Source organism: Amblyomma maculatum, chromosome 1 (assembly GCF_055883805.1).
Source record: "Amblyomma maculatum isolate TAMU_Amacu chromosome 1, ASM5588380v1, whole genome shotgun sequence".
NCBI lineage: Eukaryota > Metazoa > Arthropoda > Arachnida > Ixodida > Ixodidae > Amblyomma > Amblyomma maculatum.
Window position 1 is genome coordinate 484,193,489 of NC_139344.1, and position 18,416 is coordinate 484,211,904.

An 18,416-nucleotide genomic window follows, 5' to 3' on the forward strand; every position below is an offset into this window, starting at 1 on the left:
GCATTCATCAGATGCTCACATTCAAGGGTTCTTTCTTTGTGTGCAAAGTTTCGCAAGGTGGATGTAGGGAAACCAAACAAATGCATGCTATGCAGAGGCTGGCAGTGGCAAGCCTGGAGGAAGTGGGTGACCCATGCAAGAGGAGGCGCCGAAATGAGCAGCGCTATAGGGCACGCTTGAAGCGGCGGCAGCAGGCTTCTGGCCTGGCCACTCAGGAGGGCAGCTCAGAGTGAGTATAGGCCGGTTGGTCAGGCCAAAGGGGTGCAGTGCAAAAAGAGGGAACACAGAGAGGATGTTTGCATTGTCTTGTCTGCCCACATCCCCGGGCCAGTCCTGACCTTTAGAGATTCTCCTAAATGTTGCACCCACACCACCTACCAGTAGCTTGGCCCTCTGCCCTCCTACTGGGGTTTTGAGTTAAAGGGCCCGCAAAAAGCTATTTACTAAAACTAGAAAACACACATGAGAAATAGGTATGTCGTCAGTCCTCCCCATAACGCAAACATTCTTAAACTAGCTTGATTAGCACCAAACATGTGGGCGATGGAAAATAATGCTCCATCTCTCCCCTTAACTCAGTGCACAGCGGTACGCAAGAAAAAAAAATAGAAAAGAAAAAGTGCCTCACTGCATCCCATCCCGCCAGCATTACCTGGGAACATCCAGTGAGTTAATGCACCTGAAAAGCATCGTTGTGGGGAAGGAAGCACGCTTGGAGGTATCGTTCTAATAGCTGCAATCGATCGCCAGGAGCAGTTTTTAAAAATTATTTGTGAATTATAGGCTTCATGAAAAAATTCTACTCTTGGATTTATTGTGGGCACCATACTGGGGCCCTTTAAGACAGGCCAGAGAAGCAATGGATAACTGGATTGGGAGGGTTTTCTGGCGGGCTAGTTGGTGCTTGTCGTTCATGATTGAACTGCGCAAAAAAACACACACAGAGTCGCAGAACTTCCAACTTTTATTTGAAAAACGCTTCGAGCATGCCTTTTATACACTCAAAACAACCACCACATGACACAGCTGGGATCAAACACAGATAATTATTGACAGATACGTGTACATGATGCGTGGACCCGCCAGAGCGGCAATCTAAACTACGCCAGTGTATGCAAGCTTACGCACCATTGAACCTTGATAAAAGGATAACAGGGAACTGGAAGAATAAAAATCCTAAAAGTGAAGGTACTACCAATACAATTAATGAAGGCATCAACAAAACACTGTATTACTAACGAAACTTACTCAGCCAAATGGGATGGGACGCGGAACCGACGGGAATAGCAGAAAACGAGGAAGGTGCAAAGCCACTAAAAGACGTAAGCTGAAAAGAACTGAACTAAGAAAACCGCCGAGGCTAAAACTGAAACGGAGAGTGAAAGATGGAGACAACAAGAAAACAAAGGTAAAGGCGACGTGAGCAATGAAAAGGCAAAAAACCAGGCTAAAATCTAGAAGGGTGAAAAAAAAAAAAAAAATTAACAAAAAATAAAAACGGAAAGGGAGATAATTGAGACATTCCTAATCGCAAAGAATTCGAAGAATTGTGTGAGCACACCGTTCATTATGCTTTCTGATAAAGAAATCCCGTATTTAGAAAGGAACACTTTAAACCGTCCTTTTTAAACCCGCACCTGTACTCTTAACTGTTTTTTTTTGTTTTTTTTTTTTCATTCTTCTTAGATTTTAGCCTGGTTTTTTTGCCTTTTTATTGCTCGCGTCACTTTTACCTTTGTTTTTTTGTTGTCTCCATCTTTCACTCTCAGTTTCACAGTTTTAGCCTCGGCAGTTTCTTAGTTGTTAGTTCTTTTCAGCTTACGTATTTTAATGACTTTGCACCTTCATCGTCTTCTGCTATTACTGTCAGTTCCGCGTTCCATCCCATTTGGCTGAGTAAGTTTTGCTAGTAATACAGCATTTAGTTGATGCCCTCATTCGTGGTATTGGTAGTATCCTCACTTTCAGGTTTTTTATTCTTCCGGTTCCCTGTTATCTTTTTATCAAGGTTCAATGGTGCGTAAGCTTGCATACACTGGCGCTCTGGCGGGTCCACGCATCATGTACACATATCTGTCAATAATTATCTCTTTTTGATTCCAGCTGTGTCATGTGGTGGTTGTTGTGAGCGTATAAAGGCATGCTCGAAGCGTTTTTCGAATAAAAGTTGGAAGTTCTGCGCTCTATGTGTGTACGTATTTCTGTCTCTGTCCATGTTTTTTCGCACAGTTTAATCATAGATTGGGAGACCAAAAGCTTCTCAGAGTGCACTATGCTGTGCCCACCAACTTCTCCTGTGCCAGTGGCACTGACTCTTGCTGCATTTGACCAAGCTAGCTGAGCGGAGCACTGCTGCAGGTTGCACTGCTTGAAAGCAAAGCTTGTGTTTTCACAGCTCTCATGGGAGTTTGCATTGCCTTTACTTAACTGTCTTGGTCATGGCAGCACGAGGCAAGCACAAGTAACAACACTTTCTGCCCAGGATAGACAGTTAGTTGCCCTAAAATAATCGTTGCACTCGGCGCAGTCCAAGAAAATGGCCCTGTTACTGAACTGTGCCTTTTCCTCTGTCACCGTCTTAAAAGGGCTGCCCTTCCTTTTGTAAGCAAGAGCTCTTTTGTACGTTTACGATGCATTCTGCTTGGCTGTATGAAGACAAGTCCACTTGTCAAAACGTTGGCTCGACCTGCCAACTGAGGCGTCCCTTGTTCAGTGCTCCTTTATACCGTGTAAACCATCTTCCTCTCGTTCTACCTGGATGTACTGGCTGAGTCATCCTTCTCTTTATTGCAGAATCCATTGCTCAGCAGGCAGTGAGCGCAGGTAGGTTCAGCAAACACTCGTTTATCACTGAACATGCAGCACACACTCAAATGGGAAAGTGCGAATGAAGCATCTGTAGCTCAAGAAATAAGTTGCAAATCACTCTGAAGTTTGCAATCCTTGCTGTTGATGTTTGAGGCTCAGTTGAAAAATGTGTAGTTGTCATTTTGGATGAAATGTCCTGACTGTTAAATACAGTGTAGCCGCTGAGACCAAGTGAGGCAATTTGAGTGATGGCAGCCTTGAGTTAACGCAGTGAGTTGGGCTTGTTTGAACGTAAGCGTGCTAAAAGAAAGCAGAGGAAAAGAAATGAGCCAGACTGCAAAAGCAAAGGGATACCTTCATCTGCTCTGGTGGTTCATCTGTTTAGCCAGTGTAGACCAGGAATGAGCAATGGCAGTCATTAGCCAGAGACCATGATGTATGTTCCCTTTGCTATTCACAGCCAGACGATCGCCTGGTGACGTCATGACCTGTCATGACGGTACATCGCGCGCCGCTTGAACACAACCAGCATTTTATTGAACGCATTGAAGTTCACTGGCGTTCTATAATTCGTTTGCAGGAAAGAAAAGGCACAGTATCTGTCACTCGCAAAATCCTGCAATCATCCTCACGGTAGACAAGGGGAGTTATGGAGAGCGTTTCACGATCCGTGGTGTGGCGTAGTTGGTAAAGTGCTGGGCTGGGGATCCAAGGGATGGAGGTTTGATTCCCGGTGGAGACAAGGTTTATTAATTTATTTTTAACTCTCGCTTCAACAATGATGAGGCATCAAAGGCTTCCGCCTTAATACCTCAACCACAGGCGAATTTCACATATTCGTTTACCTCCCTTGATTGGCTTACTCCACTAGCTCATGCAACTTTTTGCGCCATCCTACATACAAGCTGTTAAGCATATTGAAACAATTTTTGCAGATGAAACAAATTGCTGAAATTTAGAGGCATCAAACTGTTCTCTTAAAATCAAGCAAGAAATTTTGATTTCTTTGCTTATTTGCGTCATCATTTAATCGAATATTCTCCACTAGATCAAGGTTTCAATCACCGAAGCATGTCTCAAGAACATGGTTTGCAAAACGGCGCAGATGTAGGTGTCTGCTTCTATTAGCGAGCTGCACTCAGCCAACACAGGTTGGCATTTCTGCACCATTGACGAACACCGTGTTGCTTCCTCTTTTTAATCACTGTGATATATTTTCATCTGGTTATATGAGATGTATCGGAAGGTTTTGGATTAATTTGGACTGCGCCGGTTTGTTTTCTCCCGTCCATATTATGGGATAAGCCACTACGGGCAGTTTTTTATTTTCATCTTCATGGCGTGCATTGAGAACACAGTCGCTATGATAGATTGAAGTCGGGAACCATTTGTCACCATCCACAGAGCAATCATTTGTGCCGAGTTTTACCGCACTTTAGGTGTGAAGTTCGTTGCTGCGGCTAGCATAGCAGGTGAAACTAGGATGGGAGGATATATGTGTCTTCCGACTTTAGTTTGGCCAAAAGTACTCAATTGCAGCAGATAAATGCATGCATTCAATTTTCTGCATATTCATTAAGCATCTTTATTACTTGACTGAATTTGCTGCTGGCGGGTAATGATTCCTGTTTTGCAACATCTTTCAAGTGTCATTTCATTGAAGCTCCGATGACAGTGGACTTTGCAAAATTGGGTTTGCTGCCATCAAAAGAACCGCCATTCAACGTTAGGACACTGTGAAGAAAAGCATTCCGTAACGAATGTTGCTAGCAGACGTAGAATATTGCAAGGCAATGCAGTGCTATCAATTTATGCACCTCTGGAAGTACTTTGCCTCCATTACTTTAAAGAATGGTGCCTCCATCACTCCTGAACCCATCCACATTGACAGCAAAAAAGGGCGGAAATTTTTCAACCCTGTCAAAAACTGCAGGAAGCAAAAACGAAAGTGTGGCATTAGAGAGGACAATTGCTGTGTGCAAAACTGTGCATTGCGTGATACAGGACTCGAATATGCATCGCATAAAGACCTCTGATGTAAATACGCAGTCTGTGCTGAAATATCAATCCTCATGAAATCAGGCCACAATGTTGACCTACATACTATCCACAGAAGATCGGCGTGCTTGAGGTCGTGTCTTTTGCCTGTTGCATTTTGCCAGTAAATCCATATTGTTGATAGTTTTCATCAGTACCGAATACATTAGGAGCTAGATTACATGGATGCTTAGTCACTAATGAAATAGATCAGTCACTAAATGTCTAGAGAGCGCATAGGAACAGGACTACCTGTGATGTATTGTGAATGCTTTCACATCCATTGCAGCATTGTTTATTAAGTGCCTAGACTATACTTAAACAAAGAAGCAATATCAAGCTACTTCATGGACACGCATTCACGCAATGCATTATGGACGAGGCCGACAAGCATGCGTAGCAGTGTCAAGTAGTGTGTTAAATGAGGTGTATCCACATCACAGAGAAACCCACGACCAATAAAGAGCTCCTCTGTGGACACATATTTGAGTAATGTATTACGGAGGACACGCCGGAGTAGGAAGGAAGATTAACCCTTTGTAGGGCAATGGGACATATACATCCCACTTTTTACGCCGCAGAAAAGGGCTCTTCAAAGGCATTGGGACGCTTGCATCCCGTTTTTTACTGTGCTGCCATCTACCAGCGGATGCTGTAATTACTCCTGGAAGTAGTTTTGCTGCTTCTACGACAGGTGGTGCTAGGCGTCCGTTGTTTGGAAAATTGTGTCTCCGTTCGGAAAGGCGAAGAATTTTTTTTCTGGTGTATCTCCAAACAAGAATAATTCGAGATGTCAGGTGAGTTTTTCCGTTTCTGTGCTTCAAAACTGAGCCCAGTAGCTTGTTTTAATCGCATTTTTTGAGGAATAAAAGCAATACTTAGCCTGAAAATCTTGTATAAATACGACCACCCTTAGAAAACAGCATGAAGTATGCTAGGCCTAACTTCCCGCTTTTCGGTGACGATGTGTTGAGGGATACGTTACTCAAACTTTTGTATTTTGTTTGCTCTTGAAAACGCAGATAAACGATTCCTAACGGCAGCAGAAGCGCTTGAGCTATATTTTAGCCTTCCGGACGACCCCACTTCGAGTGACTCGGATGAGGATACAGACGACGACTTCGTACCCGAGCTCGCTCCGCCGGACTCGGATGAAGAAAGCGGCGACGATGGAGCAGCAGCTTCAACAAGCAGACATAAAAAGCGCAAGGCTACTTACACCAGAAAGACAAGAAAACGAACGAAAGCGCCTGAAGTTTCTGCTGAAGAAGAAGTCGAAGAGGAGCCTGGTTTCTGGGGTAGCAGCGAACCGGAGCATGCCGTCCGCGACCCGAAAATTTGGGACCCACAGTTCTCATCAAAATCACCGACGACGCCATGTGAAGCTTTTGCTCTATATTTTGACGACAATGTCATGCATACACTAGTAACAGAGACAAACCGGTTTGCAAAGCAGAAAGACCGCAAGCACTGGAAAGAGCTGACAATTGATGAACTTCGCGCATATTTTGTCATACTGCTGCTGATGAGCACCAATCCAAGGCATCAAATGTATCTATACTGGAGCAGCGACAGTTTCTTCAATTGCCCTGACATATCAAGGGTCATGTCATTCCGCCGTTTTCAAAACATTATGAACTGTTTACACATCAACGACCTCACCAAAGAAAAAAAGAAAGGTGAAGACGGGTACGACAGATTGTCGAGAGTACGCCCTCTCATACAAGCGCTGAATGCCAGCTTCAAGCGGCAATACACTCCGTCTTCCCATCAAGCCATTGACGAGAGCATGATACGCTTCAAAGGGCGGTCATCTTTGAAGCAATACCTCCCTATGAAGCCAATAAAACGCGGATATAAGGTTTGGTGCCGCGCTGACTCCCAGACAGGATACCTGATTGAATTTCAGGTTTATGAAGGGAAAGGTGCCGACCGCCCAGCCGGCATGGGTCTCGGAGAACATGTTGTGCTCTCCCTGCTTGATGGTGTGGAGCCTGGCACACAGCTATATTTTGATAATTTTTTTACATCCACACGGCTAATGGAGGCCTTGAAAGAAAAGGGAATTCTGGCAGCAGGGACCGTTCGAACAAATCGCAAGGATCTCCCTGAAGAAATCAGACATGATAACAAGCTGCAAAAGGGTGACTATGTATGGCGGACAAAAGGAAACATAACGGCTTACCAGTGGAAGGATACGAAAAACGTCCACATACTTTCCAACTTTCATCACCCGAATGACACTGCGGACGTTCGAAAGCTCGCCAATGGCTCGTCCGTGTCTGTCCAATGCCCAAAGGCTATCTCAGACTACAACACCTGGATGGGTGGAGTCGACAAGTTTGACCAGAGGAGAAATGCGTATCCGGCAGACAGAAGATCTAAGAAGTCCTGGTACCGAATTTTCTACTTTCTGCTGGATGCAGCAGTAGTGAATGCTTTCCTCCAAATGAAACAAGACAATCAAATGAGCTACCTGTGGTTCCGGCTGGTCCTCGGTCGCCAGCTGATAAACGGCCAAACCTTCAAAGGCTCTAACAATCGCCCTTATAAAGCCAACAAAGAAGGTACCAAAAACGGACAAAAAATGGTAGGAGTTGAGGACGAAGTCCGATTTCTGGGAGGTGGACACCACCCTCAGAAGGTCGCGAAAAGGAGGCGATGTCGCTGGTGCTCGAGTACCAAGAAAGAAGCTCGCACCAGTCTTTTGTGCTCTGCATGCAATGTGCCGCTTTGCGCAACATGTTTTGGGCCTTTTCATGCTGGTCGGAAGTAAACTGAAAGCCCTTAGAGGCAATGGGACAAATACGTCCCACTTCCTGAAATTCCACTGAGTGTCAGTGGGACACATATGTCCCACTTTTATTTAATAAACTACTTGTTTATATGGCATGAAATTTCGTGCAAACTATTTCTGTTGGCTTCGTTTAGTCAAATAACACAACACTTTTCTTAGTTTCTGAAAAAAATATACCGTGCCTTACAAAGGGTTAAGGAATGCCAAAGAGAACTTTGTAGTTGCAGTGCTGTTTCTGCTTGGAGGAAGTACCACTCTATCAAGTAAAATGGAAGTGTAGGCAGCAATGAGAGGTTCATCGCCTATTTTTCCATCACCTTTTATGCTCTGAATGCAAGCAACTAGTGTAACAAGTGCAGGTCACAACAGGCGCAGTAATACTGCAGAGACTCAACCCTTAAACATGGCGTTGTCGGCGGTTCGCTGAGCTTAAGTTAACAAAAAAATAATTCTGTGTCTTTTTCAGGGTATGCCAGCGTCTCTGAGCGAAGGTGAACTTATTGCAGAGAAAATGGCATTAAAAATTTTACTACCAGTCATTCTACACCAAAAATCAGTTATAGAAGTGAATGGTAGTGTAGCCTAGCCTTTGGGATGTGCACTGTAAACAAGACGCACGGCAGTTTGTTCACAAAATTGGCAGCACCTATGTTTAAAGCTTTGTTAATCTTTTGTAGCTCATAAAAGCTTAGTTTTTAGCAAGGTGCATCTGTCATAAGAATGTGGCAGCTTATCGGTACCAGCAGGCTTTATTTTATTGTCAGCGTCCCTTCTCTGTCATTGCTTGCACTGGTTTTTGGCTGCTCGCGCTCTTTGTTTACTGCTTCTTGGTTAGGTACTGACATTTCATAACAAATGGGCACCTTGCGTTTTGCCTCCACTGGCCATTGTGGCCGTCAAGAACCACCCCGGGACTCTCGGCTCTATATTCAAGCGCCTTAGCCATGAGGCGCTCAGCTACAGAGCCAGAAAACTTGGGTTCGATTGTGGTGACCACGGTGGCCGCATTTCAGTGGAGGCAAAATGCAAGGCACCCATTTGCTGCTCAATGTCAGTGCACACATCCGCAGGTAGTCGAAATTACCTGGAGCTCCTGACTGTGGTGTCTCTCACAGCTGAAGTTGCTTTGAGACGTTGGAGCCCATCAACCAAATCAAACCGGGTGATAAGAGTTGTAACTCTGCTAAAATTATAAGGCCTTGCACCAAACTGTGGGGAAGGCATAGTTCCCAGAGTTTTGCAGGCTCCCATGTCTGAATGGAACAATCGCTCAAAGGGAAGAGACAAAATTTTACTCAGTGTATGTCTGCTGGGGCATTATACGCTAGATATGAAACAGATTGCCCATGAAATTTGTCTAAAGTCAGTAAATAATTTAGACCTGAATTTCTTCTCTCATGCAATTTTGGTTTTGTTTCATTAGCCGAACTATGGTTGCACCATCACAAGTGAATACAAGATAATATGAGACACAAAAACTCCAGTACAGTAGCTCTGTGCCCATCCGCTGTCATTCTAGGCTCTGAACCAATCTAACAGGAGTCTGCATGTTGAAATGAAAAAGCAGTGATAGTGTAGAATATTTTGTGGTATGCATCACAGGATCTCGTACTCACGTGTGATGTTACAACTGTCATTTGGCAACTTGAAACTAGAACTGAAACTTTTGATTCAATTGGAAATTTTTTATTAATGGTGAACCCCATATAATGTTAATGTTACTAAAGTTATACATATTATTTTAAAGCAAAAACACACTAGTAAGAAGTTATGTCACCACATGTTTAAAATAGGGGTTCCAGTGCAGTGCTTGCACTAAGAAGCACATTCAGAATTGCTGTGCCTCTTCCATGCAATGTGTGGCTTTTTCAAACATCAAATGAAATCCTAATTTAGTCTGTTCCCTGGAGCTTCTGCTGGTGCTACTGCATGCAGAGAGCAACCCCCCGAAGAGGAGCAGCGGAAGTGGGGGCAGGTGCGCCCCTTCTTGAAGGTCAATGACCACCTTTCCGGTGCTGTGCCCCATGGCAGCTGTGGGCCAAAGGTGTGCCCGTTTCTTTTTTTTTTACACATGATGTTTGCATTTCTTACTGTTTTAGCACATTTCTCATTGTAAAGCAAGCTTGTACTGAAAAAAGGGGCTATGCAGGGTTTAGATGAGCTCACTTATCATTGCTATCATGCCAGGTTTCACTGTTATGCCATCTGCAGTTCTCAATTAATCTTTTTTTTTTGTTTGCTTAGAAGCTTTGTACAGGCTTTCAAAGAAAAGAAATGTTCACTCAAGCCAGTTCAACGATGTGCAACACGACATTAGTAAACTAAATCATCACATGAAGGTTGCCTATGCTTGGTGAATATTTTGTTATTGATTTTATTTTTGTTGCTTTGGGGGGGGGGGGCTTCAGCTGCCAAAATATGATGGCTGGGATGTCAAAGTAGGCTTCAGGTCATATAAGACGCAAAAAAAAAAGTGATAATTTAGCCACTTCATTCATTCTAATTTTGACTTTTAGGTGCAGCTGGCAAAAGAGTTGAAGTGAATTAAACTGACAGTGCACCGCATTGCAGCTTTTGCTTGTCGCATGAATGGAAATTGACTCTTTTGCGTTGCAAAAACTGCTTGGCTATTGAAGTTGTAGCCAAAAAAGGAACTCAAATATATAATTCAGTTTTTACCAGTTGTAAATGAATTCTGCTTGACACTTTGTATACACCCTCCATCCTCTTATGCACCATTCATCATCATCATCATCATTCTGAACTATACCCACTGCAGGGCGAAGGCCTCTCCCATATTTCTCCACTTAACCCGGTTCTGTGCTAGCTGCATCCACTTGACCCCTGCAAACTTCTTAACCTCATCCGCCCACCTAACTTTCTGCCTCCCCCTGCTACGCTTTCCTTCCCTTGGAATCCAGTTTGTTACCCTCAGCGACCATCGGTTATCCTCTCTTCGCACTACATGTCCTGCCCATGCCCATTTCTTCTTCTTAATTTCCACTAGTATGTCGGTAACCTGAATTATTTCTCTGACCCACACTGCACGCTTCCTATCTCTTAATGTTACCCCTACCATTTTTCGTTCCATAGCCCTCTGGGTTGTCCTCAACTTAAGTAGAACTCTCTTGGTTAGCCTCCATGTTTCAGCCCCATAGGCGAGTACAGGCAAGATGCAACTGTTGTATACTTTCCTCTTGAGCGATACCGGTAAGCTGCTAGTCATAATCTGCGAGTGTTTGCCAAATGCGCGCCATCCCAATGTTATTCTTCTTGTTATTTCCTTTTCATGGTCCGGATCTGCGGTTACTACCTGTCCTAAGTAGACATATTCGCTTACTACTTCTAGTATTTCGCTACCTAATGTAAACTGCTGTTCCTTCCCGAGGCTGTTGAACATTACCTTAGTCTTCTGCATATTGATTTTCAAGCCTACCTTTCTACTTTTCCTGTCTAGGTCATCAATAATTATTTGCAGTTCATCCCCCGAGTTGCTTAGCAAGGCAATGTCATCAGCGAATCGCAGATTACTAAGGTATTCTCCATCTACCCTTATCTCTAACTGCTCCCATTCCAAGTCTCTGAATACTTCCTCTAAACAAGCTGTGAATAGTACTGGGGAGATTGTGTCTCCTTGCCTAACACCTTTCTTTATGGAAATTTTGTTACTTTCTTTATGCAGAACTATGGTTGCTGTGCAGCCACTAAAGATATCTTCCAGCACTTTCATGTACGGCTCGTCTACCCCCTGATTTCGCAATGCCTGCATCACCGCCGAGGTTTCAACTGAGTCAAATGCTTTTTCGTAATCAATGAATGCTATGTATAAGGGCTGGTTATATTCCGAGCATTTTTCTATCACCTGATTGATGGTATGGATATGATCGATAGTAGAGTACCGTTTCCGAAACCCTGCTTGATCCTTTCCTTGATTGCAGTCTAAGGTTGTCTTGATCCTATTAGTGATTACCTTGGTAAATACCTTATACGTAACAGACAGTAAGCTGATTGGTCTGTAATTTTTAAGGTCCTTAGAGTCCCCTTTCTTGTGAATGAGGATAATGTTTGCATTCTTCCATGGTTCCAGTACCGTCGATGACACCAGGCACTGCGTATACAGGGTGGCCAGTTTTTCTGGCACGATATCCCCCCCCCCCCCTCCCCCTCTTTTAGCAAATCTATAGTTATCTGATCCTCTCCAGCTGATTTCCCCCTTTTCATAGTTTCTAGTGCTTTCTTGACCTCGTCCTTCGTCACTGGTGGAACGTCTGACTGTTTTTCCCTACCGCCAATCTCATTACGGTCCTGACTACTTTGGCTACTGTAGAGATCTGTATAGAACTCTTCGGCTACTTTGACTATCTTGTCCATATTAGTGATGACGTTGCCCGCCTTGTCCCTTATCGCATACATCTGCTTTTTGCCTATGCTCAATTTCTTTTTTACCGCTTTAAGGCTTCCCCCGTTCTTTACAGCATGCTCAATTTTCTCCATGTTATACTTCCTTATATCGGCCACCTTGCGCTTATTGATTAGCCTTGATATCTCGGTTAATTCGATCTGGTCTGTTGAATTGGAAGCTTTCATACTCTGGCGTTTCTTAATCAAATCTTTCGTCTCCTTAGACAGCTTATCGGTATCCTCTCTAACTATCCTACCGCCTACTTCTACCGCGCACTCAGTAATGATATCTCTGAAATTATTGTTCCTTGCCTCTAGGGTAATGTCGCCATCCTCAGTTAGAGCTGAATACCTATTCTGTAGCGAGATCCTGAACTCTTCTGCCCTCCCCCTCACCGCTAATTCGTTGATGGGTTTCTTTCTTACTAATCTGTTGCGTTCCTTCTTCAGATTAAGGCTAATTCGGGACCTCACCATCCTGTGGTCACTGCATCGCACTTTCCCGATTACCTCTACATCTTGCATAATGGCAGGGGTTGAACACATTATGAAGTCGATTTCATTTTTAGTGTCTCCGTAGGACTTTTCCATGTCCATTTCCGGTTCTTCCATTTGCTGAATAAGGTATTCATGATTCGTAAGTTATTGCGCTCTGCAAACTCAACTAGTAACTCCCCCCTGCTATTCCTAGAACCAATGCCATAGTCACCTACTGCCTGGTCTCCTGCCTGCTTTTTCCCTACCTTGGCATTGAAGTCGCCCATTAGTACAGTATACTGCGTCTTTACTTTTCGCATTGCCGATTCTACATCTTCTTAGAAGCTTACAACTGCCTGGTCATCATAACTACATGTAGGTGCATAGGCCTGTACAACCTTCAGTTTATGCCGCTTATTAAACCTAATTACGATGCCTGCAACCCTCTCATTAATACTATAGAATTCACCTATATTACCCGCTATATACTTATTGACAAGGAAACCTACTCCTAGTTGTCGCCTCTCTGGTAAACCTCGATAGCACAGTACATGCCCATCCTTCAGTACAGTATATGCCTCATTCGGCCTCCTAACCTCACTAAGCCCTATGACATCCCATTTCATGCCCTCTAGTTCCTCTAACAGCACTGCTAAACTAGCTTCACTAGCTAGGGTTTCTAACATTAAACGTTGCCAGGGTCAGTTTCCAATGGCGGCCTGTCCAGCGGAACCAGGCATTCTTAGCACCCCCTGCTGCGTCACAGGTCTGACCGCCGCCGTGGTCAGTTGTTCCGCAGCCGCTGGTGGCTGAGGGCCGGGGTTTTATGGAGCTTATCATAGGAGGTTGCGGCCAGTTACTGCACCAGGGTGGCCTACTCCTGTTCTGGTGAGGGAGTGCATTGCCGGAGGTGTTCACCGGCATCAGGTCGCACCCCAAACCTGTTTATGCAATTTCATCGACACGCTGTGTTTTTTGTTTTTTTTCATCCGGTGAAGAATTCCGCGACACCGGGATTTGAACCCCGGTCCTCTTGCATGCCAGGCGGATGTTCTACCGCTACGCCACCGCTGCACCATTGCAAAGTAAAAAAAATTTGCTGACAATTACGTTATTTCCTAATATGAAATTGGAGCGCAACCCATCAGCTGTTTCACCTGTTCAATAGATTGAGGCAACGCTTTTGTGTATGTACAATTGCAGACAACTTTTTTATTTCACATGTACTCCTTCAAGAAACACTCCACTAACAGTTCTTCACTGTCATGAAGGAAGCTTTGTGGTAGGAGAATTGAAGAGAGCAATTAAGTTATCGGGAGATTGTGGGAGGCAGTGCGTGGACCCGTAGGAACGTTGTGTGGCAAAGAGATAGCAGTGACTGACTGATGCCACTGACGCCGCTAGCGAGTCAAGACAACATGGCTCTGCGTTTCAGCTTGGGATGCACGCACCGTGATCCGCTGATATCGAGCCGGCACTTCGGCAACTGGAGAACACCATTGCCGCCATGCAGGAAGAGGGGGGGGGGGGGGGGGGGGGGGCAGTACACGTGCGGCAAACAGTGGTGGCAGGATCACGCGCGGTCACCGCCAAGGAGGAAAACGGAGGGGATGAGGGTGAAGGGAAAGGAGCGCGCGCTGCCCCAGCTGCGGAGTTGACTATGAGGGACAGCGACGACGGCGACGACGATGCAAAATGCAGGAATGGGCGCCAATGAGTCACACTTTTGGCGAGGGAATTTCAGTTACCTTAAGGGCATTGCCAAGAGATTGTAGCAAATGCTTACATATGTGGCTTGGACGCAGGGACCTCATTATCGCTCACTCCTGGACTTCATAAAATCAGCCAACCTTTTTCCATTCATTTAATCATTTATTTATCCTTCATCTCATACCTTACTGATGCCCTGAGGCAATAAATATCGATTTAAAAAAGAAATGCTTACATTATGTGGTTGGCCCAACCTGAGAGGTACACATGCTGTGCTTAGGAGGTTTGAATGCTTCATTAGACGTCAGTAAGATGTGTTGTCGGCCTAGTTGGTGCAGTACTTCAGACATCTTATAGTAGCGCGAACAAAAACACACACAAGACAGGGTACAGGACGAGCGCTACATATATTTAAACCCTCGGCCACTCAGGTGTTCATAGCCCCTGTCGCACTCACCCCACCCGGTATCAAAATTCATCAATGACAAGCCTAGGCATGTGTGAATAAACACAACAAGGAAGCGATAAATAAACGATACAGATCTTAACAACAGTCAAACGCAGCAAAGCAGTGTGAAGACTTGAGGCAAAAGCATTCAAAACTAAACAACGTAAAAATTAGAGCTCACAACAAGGTAATAACCAAAGGTAACTAGCAAAGAGACAATAGCAGTCAATCCGTCGTAGCAAAAGCAGTGTCCATAGCAAAGCAAAAGCAGTCTAACAAAAAGCCGTAAAAAACCAGAACAAACAACAAGGTAACAAAAGCATTTTAACAAAAAAACCACCAAGGTAAGACCAAGGTAAAAAAACCAAGGGTAACTAACAAAAAAATTGTAACAATAGCAGTCAATATCTCGTAGGAAAGGCAGTGTCATGTATACGAAGCAAAAGCAGTCAAAATCTAAAAATTAAACAAGGTAAAAAATCTATATATAAAAAAAATATAAAAAAACGCCACTAATACCAAAGACAGGTCGTCCGAAGCAGGTTACAAACAGTAGACAATGGAATACTCATTTCAGATCATATTATCGAGGAAAGATACCTCACTGCTGTAGAGCACTATAGAAGACTCACTGATACAGTCAGTCCCTCTTATCTTTATAAAGTATGCTTCCATGATTTCACGTGCGAGTGAATTGCGGCTCTTGCCAAGAATCCTAATCTCATACAGCCGAGGCTGGCAACCCCTACAGGACACACAATGCTTAGCCAAATTAGAACCTTCCCCCGTTGTTAATGATAAGTCATGTTCCCGTGCACGATCGTTCACGCAGCGTCCAGTCTGGCCTACATACACCTTTCCACTAGACAGCGCTCGTCCTGTACCCTGTCTTGTGTGTGTTTTTGTTCGCGCTACTATAAGATGTCTCAAGTTTCATTAGACGTGCCTCATTGACCTTCCAGTGGCACCATTGAGCAAAGAGAGAAAGCCTCGAGAGCTGGTGCTCATGTGGGGCTTCTTTTCGAGGTGCACCCAACTCAATATGGAGAGCGAGGTGCTTAAACTTTATCACAAATACGACATGTGGTTTCTGTGTTGCAGGCTAGGACAGTATCATATATTATGGCTGGAAAACTACGTAAGAAGACAGTCGTACAGGAGAAAAGTTAGTACAAAGCAGACTAAAACAAGAGAGGACCACACGCTACTGGCAGCTTACTCTTTTATTGAAATACACACATAATATATAGGGACACCATCACACCACCTATCAGCTACCATACGCGTCAGAAAGCCATGCATTTATCTAACGCTAAAATTCATTTTTAACATGGGGTGACCTAAAACCGATAAAAACAACCGATGACTCTTTAAAAAGAAAATGGCACGTGGTGTAAAGGGCCAAAGTAACACATTGAAATGGATAAGAAGATAGGGGAATCTAAAAGCACAAAAGCCAATCCCAGAAACCCAAAAAACACATGTAACATCCTAAACCTTCATCAATGCTTCATGCACCAAGCACTTTTTGTGATGATTAGGACCCAGTGATAAGTTTGAAGGGTTGTGAAGGGGAGATACCAGATAAAAAGCACATTGGAAACATAAAAACCAGAACCGAACACATGTAACAGCGTAATACATTCACAAACGGTTTTGTCCTCTGAATAGATACAGTATAGCAGCTCAACAGCTCGTACACTAGTTATTTGCTCAGCCCAATTTTTACAAAAAACTTTCTTCACTCTTATACAGGGAAACTGAAGCATTGCTTACACAATTTTGGCCCCCTTTTTTTTTTTTAATCCAAAAAGCATTTTCCAGTTCACAAGCAACACATTTGCAGCTTCTGTCTAAAACCACCGTCCTTTCTAGAATGGGTCTGCATTGGCAGAGATCACAGTCCTTGCAATACAGCGGCAGATTAGACCCCGTTTCAGTGTTCATTGAGCGTTCACGCTCACTTAACCTTTCATTCAAACAGCGCCCATTCGCCCAATGTATGTCTTATCATAAGTGAGAGCAAGCTGATAACCCCTTCATTACACTCTACCTACCTATACTAGGGTGGCTAGAACTTGTTCAGGTGTGAAAAGCGCGGCGCGTTTCCATTACCGGAAATGGCACCGCTGCTCACCGATGCCGCCAGGGGCGCTGATGCTAAGGGCGCTGTTAGGGTGGCTATCCGCGGTCGCTGCTCATGCATGGGGGCAAGTGCGCGGACTGCACATAATTGCATGATTTGCGCACCGTGGTTTGGCTTTAGAATGCCGCTGAAGGTGAGAAATGGCTCGGTGACGGTGGTTTGTCGACACAAAACAATTATGAGGCCCGAGTTAAGAAATATTCACCAATCAGAACGGCATTCTGTCTAGAGCAGACGACACGCAGTTGCGAGAATCAATTTTTTTTTTCGGCATAAATTTGCGGAGGTTTAATTTAACGGCAGCTGGACCACTCATAAGGTTCAATTTGTGTGCTGGCATGAAAAGTAGCTGACACAGACCCTCAGACACCTTTCTAGAACGCCCATCCTTCTCCGCGCTGCTAGGGTGATTCGCTCCTAATGCCTTCAGATTTTAATTCATTTGCTTTCATCTCGGCTTCCTCAACAATGTGTGGCATTTTTGTTTATTATCACCACCTTTGCCTCCTGCGGTGGTTTTCTTCGAAGTCCACATGTCGACTAGAAGCTAATAACAATCTGCCTCTTAAGAGCTTCAATTTCAAGCTCATGTGATGTAAACAGAGCATGCAAATTCGCGCTAATACGGTGAGGAAAATTTCAACATATGCGGAAGGTGTTGCATGCTTTTCTTTTGCTCTTTAGATGATTACATGGCAAGACTACTCTGTGTCGCGCAGTGCGTTTGTATCGTGAAAGAATTAGTGGGGTTTTTCTTGCCGAGGCCAAAAGGAAATGGCAAAATTGTACTGGAGGGCTTAAGATTAATTTTTCGCCCCATTGAGTTCTTTTAAATGCTTTGTAATCTGAGCAATCGAACGTTTTTGAATTCCCTCTTCTAAGAAATGCTCCAAGGAAATGTAGCTCGTGGAGCATAAAAAAAAAAAAAAAAAAGAGATGAGTGCACTTACCTAGCAAAACAGAAAAAGACGTGTTTCTGACAGAATACTTGTTTATTAAATCTATCATTATGTGAAAATACGGTCGCCGGCATGTGTACATGATGGTACCCCAAAAAGACTTCAGGTGTCTAGAGAATGAGAAGCACGCATGGCTTCACTCTCTTGGCTTTCCTTTCATCTTCCTTTTGATTTACCCCTTTCAAAAAGAAGTGAACCCGGGTTAAGCAGTAAAATTTAACTACAGAATTCGTCAGAGTAGGTGAGTGCTGGGGGCAGCCTATTTTTGTTGTTTCGCCAATCATTTTCCACATGTCAGTCACCGACTTAGCGTGGAGACAAGTTCTGCTGAAAAAGCTAGTAATTTTGTTCTCTAGTGTCATAATAAGGTTGTACAGGGAGTGTGTGGGATACAAAAGCCCGCCAAGGTCCCACAGCATCGATGCTTCTGCGGGCAAATCGGAGCTGGGCACGTCTTCTTTCTTCATTAGTCAAGCATCCTTGCAGTCCTCACAGTCGACAGACAACACACGTTTCCTTGCCACATAGCCAGCGATATAATATATAAGGCGGGCATCACTTCGTTCAGCTGAGTAGGAAGCATGGTCCACAGACACTTCAGCTGCATCGCATTGGAGTGGCTTTCTTCTTCTT

General features: G+C 44.2%; 1 protein-coding gene and 1 long non-coding RNA gene across 5 annotated transcripts in view; one reads left to right on the forward strand and one right to left on the reverse strand.

Annotated features, from left to right (window-relative positions):
* Positions 1-18,416, reverse strand: part of LOC146210123 (uncharacterized) — a 374,427-nt gene that overhangs the window by 214,797 nt on the left and 141,214 nt on the right. The gene's annotated exons all lie outside the window — the stretch shown is intronic.
* The window catches only part of LOC146210134 (uncharacterized), an 89,581-nt gene that overhangs the window by 36,864 nt on the left and 34,301 nt on the right, over positions 1-18,416 (forward strand). For 2 of the 4 annotated variants that reach the window (XM_084608076.1, XM_084608071.1), the window contains exons 2-4: positions 96-229; positions 2,794-2,823; positions 9,578-9,686. In XM_084608076.1, coding sequence (XP_084464202.1) covers positions 96-229; positions 2,794-2,823; positions 9,578-9,686 — 273 coding nt within the window. The remainder of the gene's footprint in view (positions 1-95; positions 230-2,793; positions 2,824-9,577; positions 9,687-18,416) is intronic. The other 2 variants (XM_084608079.1, XM_084608073.1) reach the window with 1 other exon arrangement.